Here is a 22824-nt window from a genome sequence, read left to right as displayed (position 1 = left end):
AGTTTCAGGTTAAATATGGACCTCCAGAACGAATTAAGTACTTAACCTGAGGTACCACTGTATAGGTATTGATCCAGGACAGATAAAGGCACTTTTAAAAGGATTAAACCAAATGTAAGCATTTTGTGAAATTAGCATCACTTACAGACCATCTTGGCATATGAGTCCATTATGCCATCCACTCAATATTTTGCAACCGCATTGCCACTTGATTCTGATGCATGTGTAGACAAGATGTTACTCTGACTAGCGATATAACACTCTACAACATGCGTTCACTCAGGCCCAGGATGATTTAAGCTTTAGGACTGGAAAGCAGGTGCCATAACTTAGATGAAAAAAGGGGCCTGGCAGTTTTGGCAAGCAAAAAGCTATTATTTGCTGAAAACAGGAGTCACACCAGTGAGAAAAATAATGGTTAAAAGAAACCAGGTTGGCAACACAGAGAGGATCTTACCAGTCACCTGATAAACAAAATGAAAACTTACAACACGTTTGAGAAACGAGCGTGCTAATATTAAGTACGACCGCAACGTGTATGCCTTCATGCGTAATAAGCATTTAACTCCGCTTCAAAAAAGGCACGTAATAAATTCAGGGTAGCTTATTATTATTATTATTATTTATACCCCGCCCATCTGGCTGGGTTTCCCCAGCCACTCTGGGCGGCTTCCAACAAAAGAATAAAAATACATTAAAATATCAGTCATTAAAAACTTCCCTAAGGTGTAAATTACGCTTATGCATTAAAAAAACACACAAAACTTTTGCCTTGCTTCCTTTAAGCACACTTTCTTCTCTCGGCAGTTTGCAAAGCAGGATACAGTACTCGGAACACGAAGCTGCATTCCCCGGAACCTTACGATCCCAAGAAAAAAATAATGTTCCTTCTCGCATCCCAAACTCGCACGTGCCGCCCTCCACGCAAACTTAAGGTCTTCCGCCTTGCCTCTTTCCGCCCCGCCCACTCGGGCGGCTAGTTCTACAGAAACTACGATTCCCAGAAAGCCTTGCGCCTGCGTGCCCAGAGTCGAGACCTTGCGCCTGCGCTCCTCTCGCCTCGAGGACGGGAAAGGGCCCGGCTTGACCTACAGGAGGAGAAGATGGCTGCTGCTGCTGCTGCTGCAGGGTTGGCTCAGAAGGTGAGCAACGACGCCTTGGGAAGAAAGAGGGGGTTCTGCTGGGGGCAGGTCTCTTACCTGAGGATCCCTCACTTGGCTTCCGAGACTGAAGCCTGGAGGCTTTGGGAGAAGGAGGAAGAGGAGGAGAGGGGAAAGTCTTAAACCCAAGGGGCCCCAAGAGGACTTGGAGGGTTTCCGGGGCTGCTGTGTGAGTGCCTGTCTGCAGCCTGGGCTTCCCTTGATGCCAGAGCTAAGGAAGGAATCTCAGCAAGCCAGGCTCCTCTGCTGCGTCCTCCTGCCACTGGAACCTAGGAAGGGGCCTGACTGAGTCAAACCATTGGCCTATCTAGAGCAGTACTACTACTACTACTACTACTACTACTACTAATTTATTATTACTACTACTAATAATAATAATAATTTATTATTTATACCCTGCCCATCTGGCTGAGTTTCCCCAGCCACTCTGGGCGGCTTCCAACAGGCGATTAAAAATACCTTAAAGCATCAGTCATTAAAAAGCTTCCCTAAACAGGGCTGCCTTCAGATGTCTTCTAAATGTCAGATAGTTGTTTACAGTGGTATCTCTGGATGCGAATGGGATCCGTTCCGGAGCCCCGTTCACATCCTGAAGTGAACGCAACCCACGTCTGCGCGGGTCGTGATTTGCCGCTTCTGCGCATGGGCGTGACGTCATTTTGAGTGTCTACGCATGCGTGAGCGACGAAACCCAGAAGGAACGCATTCCATTACTTCCGGCTCGCTGCAGAGCACAACCTGAAAATGCTCAACCTGAAGCAACTTCAACCTGAGGTATGACTGTATTCCTTTGACATCTGATTGGAGGGCATTCCACAGGGCGGGCACCACTACCGAGAAGGCCCTCTGCCTGGTTCCCTGTAACCTCACTTCTCGCAGGGAGGGAACCTGAGTAGTTTTTACAGTTACATCAAAAATTACTGATTTGGTTATACTGTACTATTAGAAATACCTAAACAGATAATTATGAAATTATTGTGAGGTTTAATAAGTTAACTGTTTATATTTGGACAACTTTTCTGCTGTACAGTTCTTTACTGGAAGGAGAAAAATAATAATTTCCTTAGTAACAATTTAAACAATTTATGTAACTAAAACAATAACATTATAGCATATGTATCCATGTTTGTTAACTCACGTGGTTAAACAGTTTTTTAAAACAACCTTAGAAGGAGTTTCACCACACATGAAAAACTTAAAACAAATCCTTATTTCCTGATTAATAGCCTTTGGACTATAATGTAACTTAAATAGAAAACTGTATTTAGAAAGATTTTTCCTCCAAAAGCATTTTCTTTTAAAAATCCAATTTAAATAAAAACATAAATTTAAATAAAAACATCCATTTATGACTAATGTTGAATTTCACTGCTTTTTAAAATAATATAATGTAAATGACAACTTTTTCGTACTGTAGGTGCGCCACTTCAGCACCTCCCTAATCAGGCCAGCATCAAAACTGATACAGGTAAGTTTGTTTATTTATTTTACAAAACTGTGCAGATTAATTGCACCAAGTTGCAGGTGGATATTGTTGCAGGTGGCAAGTGTACAGGAGCAACCTGATAAGAACCTGAAAATGTTTACCAGGAAAGAGGCTCAATTGCAGTTAGGGTGATTTACTTCCAATTAAAGATCAGGGTTCTAGATAAATATATCTAGATTGCAGAATGCAGGGCCTTGTGTGCCACTTAAACTAGTGTCAATTATAGCTAGCAATCATGTAGAATCTAACCTCAATATGATAGACGCAAGCTTTATAATGTGGCCAGTCACAATTGAAAATCAGCTCTTAGGGTCTGTGGCTGCAGCTGCTGTGTAGTGTGTTTAATGAACCATCTTATGCCTCTGCATTGTCTTACTGACCAATTTCCAGTGGATCAGCTAGCACCTGTCAGTTTCTGGGATTTCTGGGAAGGCTGGGGGTTTGGATGAATCTTGCTTTCATTTGCTGGATTTCTCTTACGTTCTTAAGCAAGAGTACAAATTGGCAAATACTTAACACAAATTAGTTATGCCTTAATATTAAGAGTTCCTAATTATGCATTTTTGTTTTGTTAAAACACAGCAACGGACTATGGGAATTTTTTTTTTATAAAAAAAATCTGGTATTACACCTGTCACTCTATTAGCAGTGCTGGCAGGGTGGGGTGCCAATCTTTATGTAGCTAAAACAGCACCACTGATGTACAAGAGGAAAGTATTGCCATCCCTGGGAGAACTCAGAAGTTTACAGAAATACACCAAAAAAATTGAAATTAACTTAAGAGAGAACCCCACTCCCCACAAAAAGGGGACATTGAGGAATGAGTATGCTTGCTAGGCAATGGATCATTGAGAATAAATTGAAATAGTTTTGTCTTGTGCATTAATTTTTATACCTTGTATTTTCCCCCCTCTGAAGCCACCAATTCAAGTATTTGGGCTGGAAGGTCGATATGCCACTGCGCTCTACTCTGCTGCTTCTAAGCAGAAGAAGTTGGACCAGGTTGAGAAAGAGCTGACTCGAGTTCTGGTAATGTGATTTTATATAGTCCTATTGCACACCACTTAGCATCCATTTCCACTGAAGATGCTGATGCAAGTCCTTTTTTTACTTATGCTGTTTCCTTGTTAGGGCAAAAGTCTTTTCTCTGTGGTTTGTTATATTTAGTTAAAAGGGCAACTTAAATACCTTTATGTTCCATTATAGTTATGTTGCTCTGACTAGAAGCAAATCTGATTTTGACCAAGAGATGCTTTTCTTGTTCCAAATCCAGACACTTCTGAAGGACCCTAAATTATCTGTCATTGTCATGAATCCTCACGTAAAGAGTGCAGTAAAGCAAAAGACCGTGAATGAAATTTTAGCTAAAGAGAAAATGTCACCTGTCACTGTCAACTTTATCAGTAAGTAGTAGCAGTCTCTCTGTGGATGAACACAATAAAGTGGGTTGAGCTTGACAAATGGGCTTCAAATAATAGTACTGTAATATTGTAAACACAGTTTAGACTGGAAGATTTTCTTTGTAATTTGGCACTGTTTCATTACCCTTTTAGTACAGTTTGAATGTACATAATGTAACACCTGCTCAATCTTTTCCCAAGATTTGCTTGCTGAAAATGGTCGCTTGAAAAACACGCCAGGTGTAATTTCTGCATTTGCTAAGATTATGAGTGCATTCCGCGGAGAAGTTTTATGCTCCGTAACCACTGCTCAGGTAAGCAAATGGCATGCAAAACTTCATTTAGAGGTTTTGCGGGCTTCAGGGTTTCTTAGTCTAAAGCCACCTTCCCAAGCCAGATGTTCTCCAGATGTTTTGGAGTACTACTTTCATCCTTCCCATTGACCAGGAAGATGGAGCTTGTAGTCTTAGCATCGTCTACAGGACCGCAGTCTGACCTATAGTGTAAAGAAGTTGGGGAAGGGTTATATTTGCAAAATGAATGGTACTTTGTTTACTAGCACTTAACGTATGTCTGAAAAAGGGTTATTGGAACTTCAGTATTTATGTCACATTGAACTGTTGCAAGCACTTGTTCCTCTTGTGACTTTAATCTATTTAGTCCAGTCAAGTATTCTTAAATTCATCTGTACAAATAGCTAGCAAACATAGTTTTTCCTGTTCACTTTATATGCTCTCTTAATTTTAGGTGGCAAAATGTTCATATTCTGAGACAGGACCAACATCTTGCTTTTTTGGTAATAACTGAGGACAACGCTATATAACACTTGGATTAGTCATTAATTAGTACTCCTGTTTTCAGCATTTTTTCAACATTTTCTAGCTTCTCTGAACAGTTCTGCCACTCCATTCCTTAGAGCTTTCCTAGTTTTCAACTCTTGTTCTCTGCAGTGGAGAGGGCCACAAAATGAGACAAGGGAAGAAGTCATCTTATTTTTCGCCTTGCTTGTAGCATTGGGATTTGTGAAAAAGTCTTAGCCAAGTTTTTTTTAAAAAATAAAAAAATAAACCATACTGCAGCCTAACTTTAATGTTAGTCCAGACCCTATACTGAAAACATCATTGCGAGTGCATGGTACATCTTAAAACCTTTTTTACTCAGAAGATGTCACAGATTAAAACACATATTGCAGACATTTTGACTCCTAAAAAGTGAATTTCAGTTAACTTTTGTAAAATATCCAATTGCTATTTACTAAGCCAAGCAAGAATGCTGCCACTTTCTGTTTCCAAGCAGAAAAATGCCACAACCTTATTGTATGTCAGTCAGTCATGGGGGCTGATCGTTTAGCTTTCTGTTACATCGTTGCTTGTTAACTTTCTGAAGCTCTCTATTTTTGTCTCAATACGTTAAGCCCTTGGATGAAGCTAATCTTACGGAGTTGAAGACAGCTTTGAATGGCTTTTTAGCTAAAGGAGAAATACTGAAACTGGAGATAAAGGTATGGTTACAGCTATGTAAAACAGAAGACTCTCTAATAAATTAAAAGTGACTAAGAAGGGCCATCTCAACAATCTAGAAGAACTTCCCCATCGGCCATAGAAAGCTTCCCTTAAAGGAAAATACATCCTCTTCCAGATGTGGATAATGCGTATTGGGCAGCCTAGCTGTCCAAGCTTATCATAAGCCAGGGATGAGGTATCTTTATGACTTGGCAGGTCAAATCACTCTGTTCCCACCCCCTTATGTCAACATTGGCAGGCGGGGCAACTAACCTTTCAGTCACCTGACCATTATTCAACCGTGTCTTCTGCAGGGAATACCTGCACGGCTGAGGTTCCTACAGGGAGCTTTGCTGTACAGCAGATCCAGCCACATCTCTTTATCTGCCCCACATCGGACATCACTTATTATGTCAAGTGTGGAGCAGATGGGCATGACTTGGGGAAAGAGCTTTATGGACCAAATTTGGCCTGATGGCTGGAGCTTCCCCATTGCTCTTATAAACCATAGGGACTTGGCCCTGAATCAAGGCTGCTGGCTTGCTGTAGCCACTGGTTTCAAACAGGCGCCCAAAGAAATGTCTTCCTATGGTCTGTTGGCTGTTCAATTGCTTTAGACTTAGAATAGCCAATTCAATTGGAAGCAACAAGCAAAACCCATAGGGACAACCCATAGGGACAAAGAGGCATAAGAGCCGTAGGGTGGAATCTAATGTAGCGCTAATCGTAATTATAGTATTTCTTCTGATCTCTGAAAACTTAAACATTGACAACAGAAGTATCAGTAAAAAAACCCATTATATTATCCTGTCTTGTGCAGGTAAATTTTGCTCTATAAGAACCGTTCTTGAGCCAAACATAATGAGTTTTGGACCGAGCAGCCTACAAAAGTACTTCTCTGCAAAGGAACTTGAACATATTTAATCTGTCTAATACTATTGATTTGTCAAGATCTTAAACCCAAGCGTTGTAGTCTTTTCTGTTATCATGTAGCCCATTATTCTCTCTAGGGAATTCTAATTAGGAATCTTGGTTCCCCCCCCCCCCTTAGACTGACCCAACAATCTTGGGTGGAATGGTTGTCAGCATTGGAGAGAAATTCGTTGACATGTCGACAAAGACCAAGATTCAGAAACTAAGCAAGATCATGAGAGAGACTGTCTAAACATCTCGAGATGCTTCCTCCTCCTCCATAAAAACCTAGTCAGCTGTATGATGAAAACAATAAAAATGGTTCTCCTTAAGCAGTTGTTGGTGCTTCAGTGTTTGGATTTGGTATTTTGAAATGGATCAATATTTAGTGCTCCTCTGCCTTTAAGTCACCATCTCAGTACCTTTTTGCAAGAATTATTCCTTTATCATAGGTTTGCTGTTAAGTGCTAGTGACTGCAAAATTGGCAGTTGCAATCGTATTGAAATTTCTTTCTTGGTTCTAACAAATGTTTGTGAGTGATTGACTCCCCCTGAAACTGACTGATGCTCTTATGGTCCAGCATACTTTTAAAATGGCACTTTTGAATAATCAAATAAATATTTGATTATGAACGTTAAGTGTGGAATCTTTCCAAAGGAATGGCTTACGTGACCTTGGCTTATTTTCACTAATTAATGTTAAAGCACTAAATGGACTCTGTTGCTGGCCATTCAGCTGTTCAAATGTAAATGCAGTGCCAGGGGTAATAATTTGCAGGCAGATTACACAACTTAACGATATTGACATGGCATAACCTCCTATTGGAAGGCTAGTGTCCAGATGAATGGAAGTTAATAGTACCATTTTATTTTGCCTCGGTCAGACCACACCTGGAGTCCTGTGTCAAGTCCTGAGTGCCACAATTTAAGAAGGATATTGATAAGCTGGAATGTGTGCAGAGGAGGGCAACCAAAATGATCAAGGGTATGGAAACCAAGACTTATGAGAAACGGTTAAAGGAGTTGGGTATGTTCAGCCTGGAAAAGAGGAGACTGAGAGGAGATATGATAGCCATCTTCAAATATATCAAGGACTGTCACATGAAAGATACAGCAAGCTTATTTTAACCTACTCCAGAGGGTAGGACCCGCACCAATGTTTTCAAGTTGCGAGAAGATCTTTCAACTAAACATAAGGAGGAACTTTCTGTTTGACAGTAGAATGGACTCCCTCAAAAAGGTTGTGGATTCTCCTTCCTTGGAGGTTTTTAAGCAGAGGTTGGATGGTCATCTGCCATGGATGCTTTAGTTGAGATTCCTTCATTGCAGGGGGTTGGACTAGATGACCCTTGGGTCCCTTCCAGCTCTACAGTTCTATGATTTTATAATGGAACCTTATTTATGCAGACTGATAAGGACCTGTGTTTGTGGAACGTAATTTTTTGAGGGTGCTGAGATCTGTGTAGAGTGACTGGAATTACTGTTAATAGGCTGAAGTTAAGAGTTCTGCAGAATATTACACAGAATGGTGCTGTGGTCAAGACTGGACCTACGATTTGTCTTTCCAAGGTCGCAGAATCTTAGAGCTGGAAGGGTCATCTAGTCCAACCCCCTGCAATGCAGGAATCTCAGCTAAAGCATCCATGACAGATGGCCATCCAATCTCTGCTTAAAAACCTCCAAGGAAGGAGAGTTCACCACCTCCCGAGGGAGACTCTTCCACGGTTTAACAGCTCTTACTGTCAGAAAATTTTTCCGTACGTCTATTACTCTTAAGTGCTTAATTCCCTAAGGCTTTTGTTTTCCTTTTAAACCTGGAATTAATATTTATTTTTGGAGTTAAAAAATGGCAAGAGAGATTTAGAAAGGAGCTTGGCAAAGCAATTATCTCAGGGGTGAAGAATCTACGGTCCTCTGGGTGGTGTTGGACTACAAGTCCTATCTTATCTGACCATTTGCCATGCTGGCTGGGGCTGTTGGGAGTTCTAGTCCAACAACATCTGGAAGGCCACAAATTCCCCACCCCTAGAATATACTATCAGGGTTGTTATATAGGCAATCCCTTTCTTCCTCTTCGAGTCCCCCAGCTTCTCCAAAGACAGATAATTCATGTTCACCTCAGGGAGTATGGTCCCGCCTTTTTTCACAGTCTTAATGATAGGATTCTTCCCACATTATGATTATTTTTGTATCTATAAAAATACAGTAACACTCATCTTCATTACAACTCTGAGTAAAATTAGCCCAGCCAAAGAAGGTTAGAACGATGACATTTAATATTTTTCTGCCACTAAAGGATTTGTACCTTTTTTCCTCTACCACAACAATGTGTTATTTTCATATACATTATATTTCATAAAATGTTTTGATATGGAAAAAGGAAATCATGGGTTTGGTTCTATTTACATACTTTTAATTGAAACATTTTTGTACCAACATTGAAAAATAGAAACTTAAAAGTTTTTTTTTTAAAATTGTGTTTTCAACCAGTCAGTGGTAAACAATTGCATGCCTGTTAAGTTAAACTTCCTCTAAAACTTGGTCATTTGAAAGTTTCTAACTAAAGTGTGTTTCTCTGTTCCAAAAAATACATAAGTATGCCATTTCTGATACAAAATTCTACACTATCTTCAATAAATAAATAATAAAGCGATTCTTAAAAGTATGAAATGTAAACTTTTTCGTCCCTCCAACATACAGGATTTTTTAAAAAATAATTGCTGAAAATAATACAGTGGTCTCCTTGGAAATAATAGTACACAGACACTTTCAAGCACAGTTTACACTTATCACCAGACCTTAGCTACCTATCAAGTATAAAGCTATCCTAATTTCCTAATGGAAATCATAAAATTTTGCTGTGCTAGAGAACACCATCTCCACAGGAAACATGGAAACTGATACCAAAAACAACATGCAAAGAACAGTAAAGCCAACACGTTTCACAAGAACATTGACATGCTAACAGAACAGTCAACACCTCCCATTCTTAAAGTCCTTACAAAAATACCCATTTCTGCATGATCCTTGGGTAACAAACTGAAGAACTGGAAACACAAAGAATGAATGTGCCTGGTGCTGAAATGAACCCACTCTCAAAATTCCACCACTAACATTGTCCCTAGTTCAGCAAAGTTCTCAAGAACATACTTCTCTTGTTTGAATGCCTTCGAAGCGCTTTGCTGAATCAAGGTTGTCCTATGTGGGTCACACTGAGAGTGAATCCTTACATCTGCAACATAGCAATAAATCCCTTTGCAAAAACTTGTGACACCCAATGCTGAAACTGAAATTTTTTTAGTGAACCACTTTTGCAGTTAACACTTCGTTGAGCTACAGTATGCTACCACCCTGATTTCAAAACCATGGTGTCAAATTTATTTAGGCACAGTACTATTCATAAATTAAGTCCCATCTGACTGCTGTTAGCCTCAGCTTTCCTGAGCTAGAGCAGCTGTTTTCTTGTAACTGCCTTTGCGCAATTTAGCAGCAGTTTAATAATGTTTAAATGGTACAGTAGAACACACAGAACGACTCCGCCAAACCTTGGTCTACAATTATTTACAAACCCACTGAAATGTAACCACAAAAAGCATTGATGTGTGGATACACAGTACTCCATTTGGGTGAAAGACACCCCAATGGGAAGCAGCAGGGATCAGGTCCCATTTATATTCTTCCTAAACGGGGTACGCTTTGAATTACTGGTCCCTAGACCGGGAATCCACCTAATATTTGCTGCTTCCTAATAAATACTTGGAAAAACCAACCTTCCACTCATTGAGCCTTCCAGATTATGGGCGACTGTCATTTAAACTTCAACTTGGAATAGTCTTTTCTTCTTCTCCCCCACCCCCACCCCTTTTATTTTTCAAAAACAGATTCAAAGATCACCATAAATTTCTTAAAAGAAACCCAAATATCTTACATGGCAAGAATTCATTAATGTCATAGGTATTTTCTATATAAATATATTCACATTATGTTTATATACCACTCTGTGGGGCAATAGGCACAACATTTCTAGGGGTAATTTACAGAAAGTCTGCAAAGACATGTCAGTGCCACCCTCTCTTGTTGACACCACATGCTGCAGTACCCAGAAAATGTGCAGTGTTTTAGCCCAGGCTACAGCTCTGTTTTTCTAGAAATCCTGAAAGCTACAGCAGAAGTTCCACAGAAAATAAAACAAACAAAAACAAACAAAAAAATTCCCAAAAGTTACATTTTCCTCACAAACTTGGATTTCAATTTTCTGCAAGGATTATCCAGCTGCAAAGAGTTGTGTGGCATTGATAAGTATTTTGTTTCATATAAAAGGTCTGAGGATTCCTAGACAGATTTTGTGGGCGCCTATTGCAGTGTTTTCAGGTTAGAAGAAGTGTCTTCCTTTTTTAAGGTTCATCGAACAGCTGTAGATCCAGTCGGACAACTATCTCTCCTGTTGGAACTTCATGCAAGAGAAGACACTTTGTCACTGGTCCCTTTGAGCCCTGGTCCTTCTTAATGTCTGCTACTCGGATTTCTGTTCGGCCTAAAAAGTCTGAAACGGAAAACATACATAATGGTTAGAAATTACATATTCCCTGCTCCCATGAAGACCCACCTCTGGCAAGATGTTAATTCAGAAACAGCATGAGCAAACCAAAAACAGCAGCAGAAAATCTTGCTACGCATGCAGCAGTTTTATAATCTCTCAATGGAGATTTTCAGTTTCATTTCACTGGTGTTCTAGTGCTAGAGAAGAAGGGGCAGGGACATAAACCTGTAGCAAAACCTTCAAACTAAACAATTAATTAAAGCAGTCAGTGAGGATAGAGGCAATAGGAACAGGAAAATGAATATTGAAAGGAAAAGGGATGGAAACAGGAGATGGGGAGTTCCTCTGCTACGTGCAGGCCAGAGCAAAAAACTGAGCAGGAACCAATCATGTACAGTGGTACCTCAGGTTACATACACTTCAGGTTACAGACTCTGCTAACCCAGAAATAGTGCTTCAGGTTAAGAACTTTGCTTCAGGATAAGAACAGAAATCGTGCTCCGGCGACGCAGCAGCAGCAAGAGGCCCCATTAGCTAAAATGCTGCTTCAGGTTAAGAACCGTTTCAGGTTAAGAACCAGTGGCGTAGCATGGGGGGTGCAGGGGGGCCCGGCTGCACCGGGCGCAACATCTGGGGGGGGTGCTCGCACTTGCAGCTCTCTGCCCCTACTAAAATCCACGGGTTAGGGGGCGCAAATTACTTGCCTTGCCCCGGGTGCTGACAACCCACACTACGCCACTGTTAAGAACGGACCTCCGGAATGAATTAAGTACTTAACCCGAGGTACCACTGTACTGTAAAAAGGTAAAGGGACCCCTGACCTTTAGGTCCAGTCGTGACCGACTCTGGGGTTGCAGCGCTCATCTCGCTTTATTGGCCAAGGGAGCCGGCGTGTAGCGTCCAGGTCATGTGGCCAGCATGACTAAGCCGCTTCTGGCGAACCAGAGCAGCGCACGGAAATGCTGTTTACCTTCCCGCCAGAGCAGTACCTATTTATCTACTTGCACTTTGACGTGCTTTCGAACTGCTAGGTTGGCAGGAGCAGGGACTGAGCAACGGGAACTCACCCCGTTGCGGGGATTCGAACCGCCGACCTTCTGATCGGCAAGCCCTAGGCTCTGTGGTTTAACCCACAGCGCTACCTTCGTTCCCAATCATGTACTGTAAGTAGGAGTTTTTTTCACTCCTGCCTAGAGACCAAGGTGGAGCCTCAGCCCACACACATGGACCTCAGCAGAGGGACAGCAAAAATGAGCTACCTTAAGTTGTCGTACACTCTCATAGACGTGTACATAACCAAAAGACCAAGCTCAGAAGTAAGAGTGTCACTTACCATCTGGTGAGAACTGATCCCGCTCAAACACTGTTATGCAAAGCACATCCTGTTCCAAATCTTTGATAAAGAACTGGCAATTAGAATTCCACTTAGGGTTCAGTGTGTCCTGTATAGTCTTGGTAATATGACACTGAGAGCCCATGGTCACTTCACAATACGGGTTACTCTTTCCTGAAAGCAGAAGGCAAGTAGATGCACAGCCGTGATCAAACATTTGCACACACAAATTTGGTAACTTGCTTCTGTGGTTTTGACATAAGAGAATTGGAAAAGGCTTTTTGTACCTCCACCATTTGATTTAGCAAGGAAAATAATCAAATGCATCGGGCAGCCTGTGCTGCCTGTGGGTGAGTGCGCCAAAACTGAATCTGGCATCAGGTATACAAGATTGCTTTCTACATCAAATTTGACCCAGCCAGGGCTTGCCCAAGACATTTTGGCACCAGAAAGGAACCACAAAATGGCACCCCACCAGCTCGCCAAGGAAGAAGGGGTGATGGAAGACCTACACCAGGAACAAGGGGGGAGTGAAGTTCTACACTGGAAACAAGGAGGGAGAACAGCAGCAGCAACAGCGAATGATGCATTCATTGGGTGCAAGATCTGCCCCTGTGGATCCTGCCACCTGAGGAGGTTGGCTCACCTTGCCTCATGGTGTTGGCCAATAAATAGGGCCATGAATACCATGGGTCACAAATTTGAGTAGACATTTCTCCGGGGTGTGGGGGTGTGTAGTGGTTGGTAATCCTTCTGTTTGACTGTTGGGAGGCTTTCACCATGTGCAAATCACTAACACTATTTAAAAATTTGCTGGCTATATCAGTCTATATAAAGGTAAAGGGACCCCTGACCCGTGACTGACTCTGGGGTTGCGGTGCTCATCTCGCTTTACTGGCCGAGGGAGCCGGCATACAGCTTCTGGGTCATGTGGCCAGCATGACTAAGCTGCTTCTGGCGAACCAGAGCAGCAGCGCAAGGAAACGCTGTTTACCTTCCCGTTGGAGCGATACCTATTTATCTACTTGCACTTTGACGTGCTTTCGAACTGCTAGGTTGGCAGGAGCTGGGACCGAACAACGGGAGCTCACCCCGTCGCGGGGATTCAAACCGCCGACCTTCTGATCGGCAAGAGCTAGGCTCTGTGGTTCAACCCACAGCGCCACCGCGTCCCATCAGTCTATATAGAGTGCAACAAAACACCATTTTACAAAACTTACATTCCCCCCCGACAACCTATTTTACATTAAATGATCAAAGCACCCAAGACGTTTCCCTTCTTTTTGTCACATTTTACACACCACACACACTCTTATATACACACATATAGAGAGAAATGAAGTTCTTACCATGGGATCTGCAGGGCTTCAGTTCAATACCTTCAACAATGTTCACCATTAACCTTCCAATACCGGTTGCCCTTTGGGATCGGACTGTGGCAAGAACAGGCAAGAGTCATTAAAATACTCTCTTGAAATTTTGGGGAAAACGTCTAAATACTGTACCCCCATTGCGGTACCTAAATAGGCCTTTTCCCTCTTCTTCTTCTCTGTTTCTATGTAAAGTTCAGAAGCGGCTTTGATTTTCTGAACCCAGGCCGTCCTTGAGAGAGAGAAAGAGAAGGTGAAAAGGAAATTACGTATCATTATGAAGTACGTGCAAGTGAGCAAAGCTGACTGCATGCAGGTAGGAAGAAGATCTAGATAAAGACATTAACTTCTTTGCATTACAGTCATACCTTGGAAGTCGAACAGAATCCGTTCCGGAAGTCTGTTCAACTTCCAAAACGTTCGGAAACCAAAGCGCAGCTTCTGATTGGCTGCAGGAAGTTCCTGCAGCCAATCGGAAGCTGCGGAACCCACATTGGACATTCGGCTTCCAACAATAGTTCACAAACCAGAGCTGTCACTCCCGGGTTTGCGGTGTTCAGGAACCAAAACATTTGAGAACTAACCTGTTTGAAAACCAAGGTACGACTGCATGTTTAGTTCTCAGGAAAAATCTGGATTTGATGTGAGAGATCTGTGAATAGGACCTTCCCTGCCATTGTTGCATGTTTTCAAGGTAATATTGGCCACGGGGACCCCAATTCAGTTTGGGATAGTAGTGCTGGTACAGAGGAGGTTTAACCTTTTTCCCTGCACTGTTTTCCCAGTTAAAATTTCTCTAAGACTCAAAGCAGGCAGTCCATGGTTGCTAGGGGAGGATAAACAAATCAGGGAAAGTGCAAGTAAAAAAGATGGCAACATCAGAAACGGGAGAAATCTCATTATGAAACACTGTGTGTGTGTGTGTGTGTGTGTGTGTGTGTGTGTGTGTGTAAGAGCTCTTACATATTCCCATTATGTTCAGTGCCAATACAGAGATATTTTTTTACCTTTCATTTATGCTTTCTGCACGGAGTGTGTAGACCCGATCAATGTGAGAGATATGAAAGATGGGCTCGTCGCCAGAAGGATCCGTGGGTAGTTTAACCAAGACCTCGTTTAGAAATATGGGCTGCAAAAAAAAAATTAAAAAATGAATGCTCTATAACAGGAGTCAAGTTCAGCAAAAAAAATGACTAGCATGCTGTGCTCGGGACAGCTGGGCAGACATACCCTTAAGAACTAGGAGTGCCTCTGAGCACATGCTCAGCCCAGGAATTTGTGATCAGTACCAGAACAAAGATCACACATCCTTTCACACAAAAATTCATTTCTGGTCTCCATCCCACCCAGGACCATTTTTCAGAAACCAATTTTTAAGGGAGAGTAGGAAGCTTTTTAGCTGTTGCAATTGTTAAGATACATTTTAAAAATATTCTTATTGAAAGCACATAGTTCAATAATATACTGAAATAAATATATATAGAGAGAAAACAAAACAATTACAAAAACTCTACAGTGCAACATTTTGTTGCAGATCCCACTGTTGTCTACTAGCATGGTTCAATTTCTATGTGATTTTTAGCATTCACAGACTTTACCATAAAGAAAGAGGGTAAACATCTGCACCAGGGAAATGGTATCCCAAAAGCAAATCCAAAACTCAACAGAAGTAAACAAGAAAGAGGTGTTTTTCAACCATCTATGGCTAGTTAACAGAAACCTGGACCCTTAACACAGTATAGCTTTTCTTTTGAATTAAGATACATATTGGGGTTATCTGCCTGAACCTTAGTTACAAATGAAAATATTTGTGAGTTTCTAGCCTGGGCTTCAATCCAGATAAAGCTTTGGCCTGGGCCAATATCCACACAACACTTTAGCGTAATGATGATAGAGCAGGGTGGGGACTCTACAGCTAGAAATGTTGCGGTGTTTTTCCTTGAAGGAATGTGTCAATAATGCATTAAATGTTAGCTTTACTCCCACTCACAGCAAGTAGCAACCTATGCTTTTCTTTATTCACTGGCATGGTAAAAAGAGGGGGCTAGCTCACATATTACATGGTAACTTAACCAGGGTTATTACATGCAGCCAATTACATGGTGGGCATGTCTTCTGAAACCGATTTGTTGCATTCTCACTTCACATCTTTACATCATCATTGTGTACTTATGTGTGCACCTTAAAAAAGGGCTATATTTAAGGTGCATCAAAACTTGTTGAGTGGAGTGCTCCTATACAATGTTGCAGTCAGCTAGGAAGCTATTATTCCATTCTCCCTTCCTGCCCCCCTCCCAGTTCATCATTGTGTCTCTTTGTTCCATCCTCACTAGGTTCTTTTGAGGGATTCTGCCATAGTTGCCACCTCCAAGGTTTTCGTATGTTTGCAGGTCTTGCTGTTTCCTTGCTTGTGCTGACACCTCAGGAGCCCTGTTTGACTACAGTCCTGTTGGCAATCATCAGGTGAGTTCACTGTTAGTATACATCAGGTATGGGGAACTTTTGACCCTCCAGATGTTGCTGAATTACAACTGCCATCAGCCCCAGCAAGCATTGCTAATGACCGGGGGGGGGGTGAGGGGAGCTGTAGTTCAACAGCATCTGGAGGGCCAAAGGTTCCCTGCACCTGGTAAATATGCCTGGAAAGATCTCACCTCATATTGCAAAGCAGACACATTCGTGGTGTCCATGTGGTTTTCCTATACAGAAAATATATCCAAATAAGAAATTTCCTTGCCAACAAATGTCCGTATAATTAAAGCTATGGTGTTCCCAGTAGTGATGTATGGAAGTGAGAGCTGGACCATAAAGAAGGCTGATTGCCGAAGAATCGATGCTTTTGAATTATGGTGCTGGAGGAGACTCTTGAGAGTCCCATGGACTGCAAGAAGATCAAACCTATCCATTCTGAAGGAAATCAGCCCTGAGTGCTCACTGGAAGGACAGATCCTGAAGCTGAGGCTCCAATACTTTGGCCACCTCATGAGAAGAGAAGACTCCCTGGAAAAGACCCTGATGTTGGGAAAGATGGAGGGCACAAGGAGAAGGAGACAACAGAGGACGAGATGGTTGGACAGTGTTCTCGAAGCTACCAACATGAGTTTGACCAAACTGCGGGAGGCAGTGGAAGACAGGAGTGCCTGGCGTGCTCTGGTCCATGGGGTCACGAAGAGTCGGACACGACTAAACGACTAAACAACAACAAAGAAATTTCTTGTGTTGCCTAAACACCTTTTTCACGTGAAAAAGTAATTGGAGGTTATCAATATTTCTGAATTTCCATTTAAAATAATTTCTTACCGTTTTGTACATTTTATACTGCAGGTTAGACTTGGGGCTGAAGACCTTATCTGTGCCAGACGAGCCGAGAGGTTTTATTATCTGTGTCAGCAGCAGGAAGTCGTTGAACAGAAAGCCATACAGCTCCTTGTTGCTCTTGGCCTTGTAGAGTTTCCCACTGTGTAGAAATTTGCGTGGCCCCAAGCAGTTTGTAACAGAGTTAAAAACAAGTTGCTGATGGGAACAGAAAGGGAGGGGGGAGGGGGGGAAACCACAACAAGTGAGATGAATAAAAATATACTTGTTCTGATACCGTTGGATACAGCTGCAGAAAACTGACAGAATCTGCAGAAATCTGACAACAGCTTCAGCTCATTTGCAGGCATAATGATGGCTTAGTGCTTGACTCTCAGCAGTAAAGTGCCAGCACTTGATGGAATGGCAGGGACACTTCTGTTATTCCTAGAATTATCCCTTTGCCCTTGTACCCTTCAACAAGGGTGGGTTTACTTATGATGAGAGGAGAAGGATTCTGACTGATGCCTGATTTTCTTCACTGGTGCTACACATTTGTATAGGAAGTAGGAGGAATGTGTAGACCTAATTAATGGCTGCATTAGCAGATCAAACTAAACCATAGTTTAGTGTGATGTCCACAAGTAGGAATGAGAGGCCATGATCATTGGGCTCATGTTCTCCCCATCTCCTTTCCACACACATGTGCAGTGAAAAAGGGGGAACATGAGATGGCAGTGGCTTGTTCTGGCCTGTGCACTGTACCTTAACCTGATGTGCAAACATGGTAGGTGCGTTATTAACGATTGGTGTCAAAGATTTAAAATGAATTCACCTAGTTTAGCTGACCATTTCCCTCCACTGCGCTGAATTGTAATCTGTACACTCTTTGGGGGCAGGGAGTTGTCTTGCTTTTATACCACAAAATGCTAAAACCACAAGGCACATTGATGGGCCTTAGTAAGTAAGTAAAAAACAAATGCACAACAATTTCAAGTGGTTATTTGTCTGGAATGCCTACTTTATACATTCCAGAAATTTCTCAATTACCCTAGAGTGATATGGCTAGCAATTCCACTTTGCATCCTTCGTAAAATCATAGAATCATAGAGTTGGAAGAGACCACAAGGGCCATCGAGTCCAACCCCCTGCCAAGCAGGAAACACCATCAGAGCACTCCTGACATATGGTTGTCAAGCCTCTGCTTAAAGACCTCCAAAGAAGGAGACTCCACCACACTCCTTGGCAGCAAATTCCACTGTTGAACAGCTCTTACTGTCAGGAAGTTCTTCCTAATGTTTAGGTGGAATCTTCTTTCTTGTAGTTTGGATCCATTGCTCCGTGTATACAGAACTTGCTTAACTTTTCTGAATCAAAGCTAGATTTTGCAACATACTTTATTTGGGAGAGGGGAGGGAAATTATGAACTGAATAAAAGCTGTGGTCTTCATTTCATTGCAGAAACGTTAAGTGACAGATGGCTGATGTAACGGGTTCAAGAGATAAGTGGAAAGAGAAAATTGGCAGGAAAAAATGCCAAATGAAGAGCAGGATGAATTTGTGAAGACTTACCAGCATCTCTTTAGCTAGAGAAGTTTATCAGCATTGTTTCATAAGCCATCTTTTCTGGAAGATTAGTAACTACAGTCTGATTCTACGTATTTCAGCTTTACCTCTGATAGTCCTTCACACTGAACGTGAGCCTGGATCCATTCAAGCCTGTCTGAGTTCTCCTTCTCACGCACCCCTTCATTAACCTGAGAACAAAGTTCTTCCGCTTTCTCCAAAGCCTGTTTCAAGTGGCTGTGATCAGGGTGATTTTCAGGAGTATTTTCTAATATCTGCAGGCAAATAAACTGGATCAGGTTCTTATAAAACTGCATATCTATTCCTTCTTAAGCACCTGAAAAATTAAATATATCTTTACAGATATAAAGAACATTAAGCACCCAAAGTAAATGTTATTAAATAAATCCTGCCCTAAATCAATGAAAAGAAAAACATCACTGCCTCTTGATTGCCAAAACGCTATAAAGATTACTTCTCTTCAAATCAATCCCTTTTTTATCTTCCCTGTGTTAATCTAATAAAAATGGAACATTTCATTCTCTTACACAATCATTTATTTAAAGAAAAATGGGCCTGATCAGTCCCCACTGGAGTTTTTGCCCTGTAGGTCAGGGTCTATCCTTCTGATTAAACTGCATGCTGGAGGTGAAGAAGGATGAGGAAGAGAACAGTCCTCTTACCCCAGGCTACAAACAATTCACATAACTAAAGAAAACAACTTGCACTAAGAAGGGGAAGGATTTATCTTTTGCACCAAGTGGGGCAAAACGCTGCAGCTAGACTGTTGATGAGAAAAGACTATTGCCAGCAAATAACTCCCATGCTCAAAAGCTTGCACCAGCTGCCTATACACTACAGGGCTAGGTTAAAGGTACCTGTATTAATTTATAAGGCCTTTAACAACTTGGGTTCAAGATACCCGAAGGGCCACCTAATTGGTTATATCCCTGTCCAATCACTGAGGTCTTCAGGGGAGTCATTCTTAATCTACTGACTCACAGTCAGTAGGCCCAGCAAGCAGTTGGCCTACTGGGCCATTCTGGGCCGACCACCATGTCCTGAGCCCGATTTCATGTAAGGAAAAGTTCAAGCCATGACCAAAAGAAGAAGAAGAAGAAGAAGAAGAAGAAGAAGAAGAAGAAGAAGAAGAAGAAGAATCAGGAGCTCACTCTAAGCGTGTTCCCGGATCTTCCTTTGCATCAAAAAATCAGCATTTTGCTGTCTTTTTCTGTTGTCCTATAGAAGACACCAGAAGTAGTGCAAGGCACCCAGTTGAAAGAATACTAACTTTTAATGTGCTCCCTATTGTTCCTTTGCATCCCCGGTTTGAATTCGGACATACTGCACATCCACATGAGTTAATAGACTATAGAAATACGGATCCCATGCAAGAAAAACTTAAACTCTGATTCTGGCTTCTTAACTATAGCAGTTTTGGCAACATATTTCCACACGTTAGCAAAAGGACTTACATTTTTAATTATCAGAGGATATCGCGTTACTCGTTGCATAGGCTTTAGCAGAAAACTTGACAATGGCATTCCTTTACAGCGAGGCTCCATAGCTAACCTCTGAAATATTGAGAGCAAAAAATGTTGGCAGCTAGTTTATGAAGGTCAGACACAAGTATTTATAAAAATGCCCAAAGCACACTGTGGTCTCCATTTATTCTCTACAAATGTGGCTTCCTTGGAGTGGTGAGGACATGCCAGGAAGCAATTTCAGTGGTTGCTCACCAGTTGTGAAGTGTTCTTCATTCAGAATGTTGACAAAGGCTAGGTCTGTTCTCCAGGCCATAAATGGTCTTTTGTGGTTGGAAATAAGCAGGCGGTTCTTTTATTGGCACATTTAAGTCAACATTTTTTATCCAAGTAGACTTTTTATTATGTGATCTCAAACATTGTTTCCCTTAGGTGGCAGAGACAGAATAGTTTAAAAATGAGGCCTGGGTCACAATTACTCGCTGTTTGTTGTATTCTAAGATTCTGTAAAACAGTTAAGCGTATGCCTCAAGGAAACAACTGTTCAAGTGTTTTCAGGTCTGTGTTGGTATACAACATGTTATTCCATTTATGTTATGTGTTGTATTGGGAGGAATCACACTGTCTATAATGTGTAGAGCAGTGAAAATCCAGCATTTAACACCTTCCTGTATCTAATTATCGGTCAACACACATGCTTCAGCATGGCCAAAAGAGAAGGCGGGGAGGGGGAAAGCCAACTAGGTTTTAAAAACAGAACTCTCAAAATAACGCCATCATTCCACAAGTACAATGGGCAAGGCAAGACCCCCCCCCCAACCTCATGCTCCTTTCCCAGAATGGAAAGAAGGGGATACAAAGCCGAAGAGCATTTACAACCAATTCACATAAGCAAGGGTAAAAAAGACAGAGTTTCCATTTCCAATTCTTGCGTACAATTCTTTCCTGAATGGGCACAATACCCACATGCAGAAGGGCTCTCTGTACTACCCTGGTGCATGTGCATAGGCACACTACCACATCAGGTCATTAGGGGGAACAGAAAGCTAATATCCTGTGACCATGAGGAGGGAAGTGCTAGGCAGAATATGAGAGACTCATACAGTTCTGTCATTACTTCTAAAAGTCTAACATCCACACTGGGGTGGGGGAAGAACCAAGGCTCTGTTATGTCCTTCAGCACATAGGCACTGTGCCCTGGGAGAGCATATAATATTATATAATAGATATATTTTCTTCACTCGCTTGCCGTGAACCTCTATTGTCTATTCATAGCAAGAGTACAGAATTTTTTCACAACGTTGCCAATACAAACAGCTTTTTATTGGGATCCTCCTTCCAGAAGGCTTTGGTTGGCCACTTTTGGAAACAGGATTTTGGGAACAGATGGGTCCTTGGCCTGAGCAAGCAGAACTCTTCATGCCTCTTTTGTGCACTCAAGGGGGATATATATATATATATATATATATATATATATATATATATATGCAGTCTGCCATGCCGAATCACAAACTGTTTTTGAAACTCTGCTGATTTTCAAAAGCAACCTGCCACACTGTACAGAGGACTTCAGTTTGAAAAGATGTCAAAAGGCTTGTTGACAGATCTCTAAACCGTTACCCAGGTATAGAGGAACATGACGGAATCAGGATCCTGGTTGGCAACCCTAGGTGGCAGTGTATTGACTATCTCCACTGCCACTTTCAGCTAATCTCCAGTCAATTGGTCACTAGTATAGGACGAATGCAGAGAAATCAGTTAAAATGTGTGAAGCTGCTTTTGGTTACATTTCCTATATGGCTCTTTTTAAATAAATTAAACCCAGAAAGTAGATGCACGAGTTTCTTTGAATAAATTACCAACGTGGATATTTTCTTACTTTAACAAAGTCCTTGAACTCGGGGACTTCGTCTGTCTTCTGCTGGATGAGGGCTGCTCCGTTCAGCTGGCAGCTACAGAATCGAATGTAAGGCTGCATGTGTGGAAGCTGTGCTGTCAGGATATCGCCAATCATTTTGACAGGCATCCTCTCTCCTGACATTTTCTTACGAACACGCAGCGCTCTGAACGCAAAAGAGAAAACGGGGAGAGATGTTGATACGTGTTCAGTTTAATATAGTTGCACTGTGTTATGTTATGTTATGGGACACGGGTGGCGCTGTGGGTTAAACCACAGAGCCTAGGATTTGCTGATCAGAAGGTCGGCGGTTTGAATCCCTGTAACGGGGTGAGCTCCCGTTGCTCGGTCCCTGCTCCTGCCAACCTAGCAGTTCGAAAGCACGTCAAAGTGCAAGTAGATAAATAGGTACCGCTCCAGCGGGAAGGTAAACGGTGTTTCCATGCGCTGCTCTGGTTCGCCAGAAGCAGCTTAGTCATGCTGGCTACATGACCCGGAAGCTGTACGCCGGTTCCCTCGGCCAATAAAGTGAGATGAGCGCTGCAACCCCAGAGTCGGTCACGACTGTACCTAATGCTCAGGGGTCCCTTTACCTTTACTATGTTTCCATATAAAAGCAGCAGAGATCTATTATGGTAATGCTGTCTTATTGTAAATTGCTTTGAGGTTTTTTATTAGTATAAAGCGATATTGAAGTCAGATCAATCAAACCATAACAGGTTAGCCATCATTTATGCATTAATATAGAGCAGGGGTAGGAAACTTTTTTGGCCTAGCAGGTTAACTCTGGTAGGTGGGTGCAACAGCACACTTGTCAAGCTCCTGACACCAGATGATTGACATGTGGCTTGTCCCATCTACCTGTCCCTCGTGTAGTGTG

At 42.0% G+C, this 22824-nt stretch overlaps 2 protein-coding genes across 4 annotated transcripts in view; one reads left to right on the top strand and one right to left on the bottom strand.

The window, feature by feature from the left end:
- Nucleotides 1-981: 981 nt before the first annotated feature.
- On the top strand, nucleotides 982-6792 carry ATP5PO (ATP synthase peripheral stalk subunit OSCP). Its single transcript, XM_081004522.1, has 7 exons — nucleotides 982-1142; nucleotides 2578-2628; nucleotides 3565-3675; nucleotides 3920-4049; nucleotides 4248-4360; nucleotides 5461-5547; nucleotides 6600-6792. The coding sequence occupies exons 1-7, from the start codon at nucleotides 1104-1106 to the stop codon at nucleotides 6711-6713; spliced, it is 645 nt and encodes a 214-aa protein (XP_080860648.1). The 5' UTR covers nucleotides 982-1103; the 3' UTR covers nucleotides 6714-6792.
- A 703-nt stretch (nucleotides 6793-7495) lies between these two features.
- The window catches only part of ITSN1 (intersectin 1), a 93026-nt gene continuing 77697 nt past the window's right edge, over nucleotides 7496-22824 (bottom strand). For all 3 annotated transcript variants that reach the window (XM_081004414.1, XM_081004412.1, XM_081004413.1), the window contains exons 31-39: nucleotides 21927-22110; nucleotides 20039-20137; nucleotides 18671-18838; nucleotides 17004-17216; nucleotides 14711-14832; nucleotides 13853-13935; nucleotides 13683-13766; nucleotides 12334-12507; nucleotides 7496-11003 (exon numbers count right to left, since the gene is read on the bottom strand). In XM_081004414.1, the coding sequence (XP_080860540.1) occupies nucleotides 10855-11003; nucleotides 12334-12507; nucleotides 13683-13766; nucleotides 13853-13935; nucleotides 14711-14832; nucleotides 17004-17216; nucleotides 18671-18838; nucleotides 20039-20137; nucleotides 21927-22110 (1276 nt within the window). In that variant the 3' untranslated portion in view covers nucleotides 7496-10854. The remainder of the gene's footprint in view (nucleotides 11004-12333; nucleotides 12508-13682; nucleotides 13767-13852; nucleotides 13936-14710; nucleotides 14833-17003; nucleotides 17217-18670; nucleotides 18839-20038; nucleotides 20138-21926; nucleotides 22111-22824) is intronic.

Source organism: Podarcis pityusensis (assembly GCF_964106645.2).
Source record: "Podarcis pityusensis genome assembly, chromosome: 4".
Classification (NCBI taxonomy): Eukaryota; Metazoa; Chordata; class Lepidosauria; order Squamata; family Lacertidae; genus Podarcis; species Podarcis pityusensis.
This window is presented reverse-complemented; position numbering and strand designations above follow the sequence as displayed.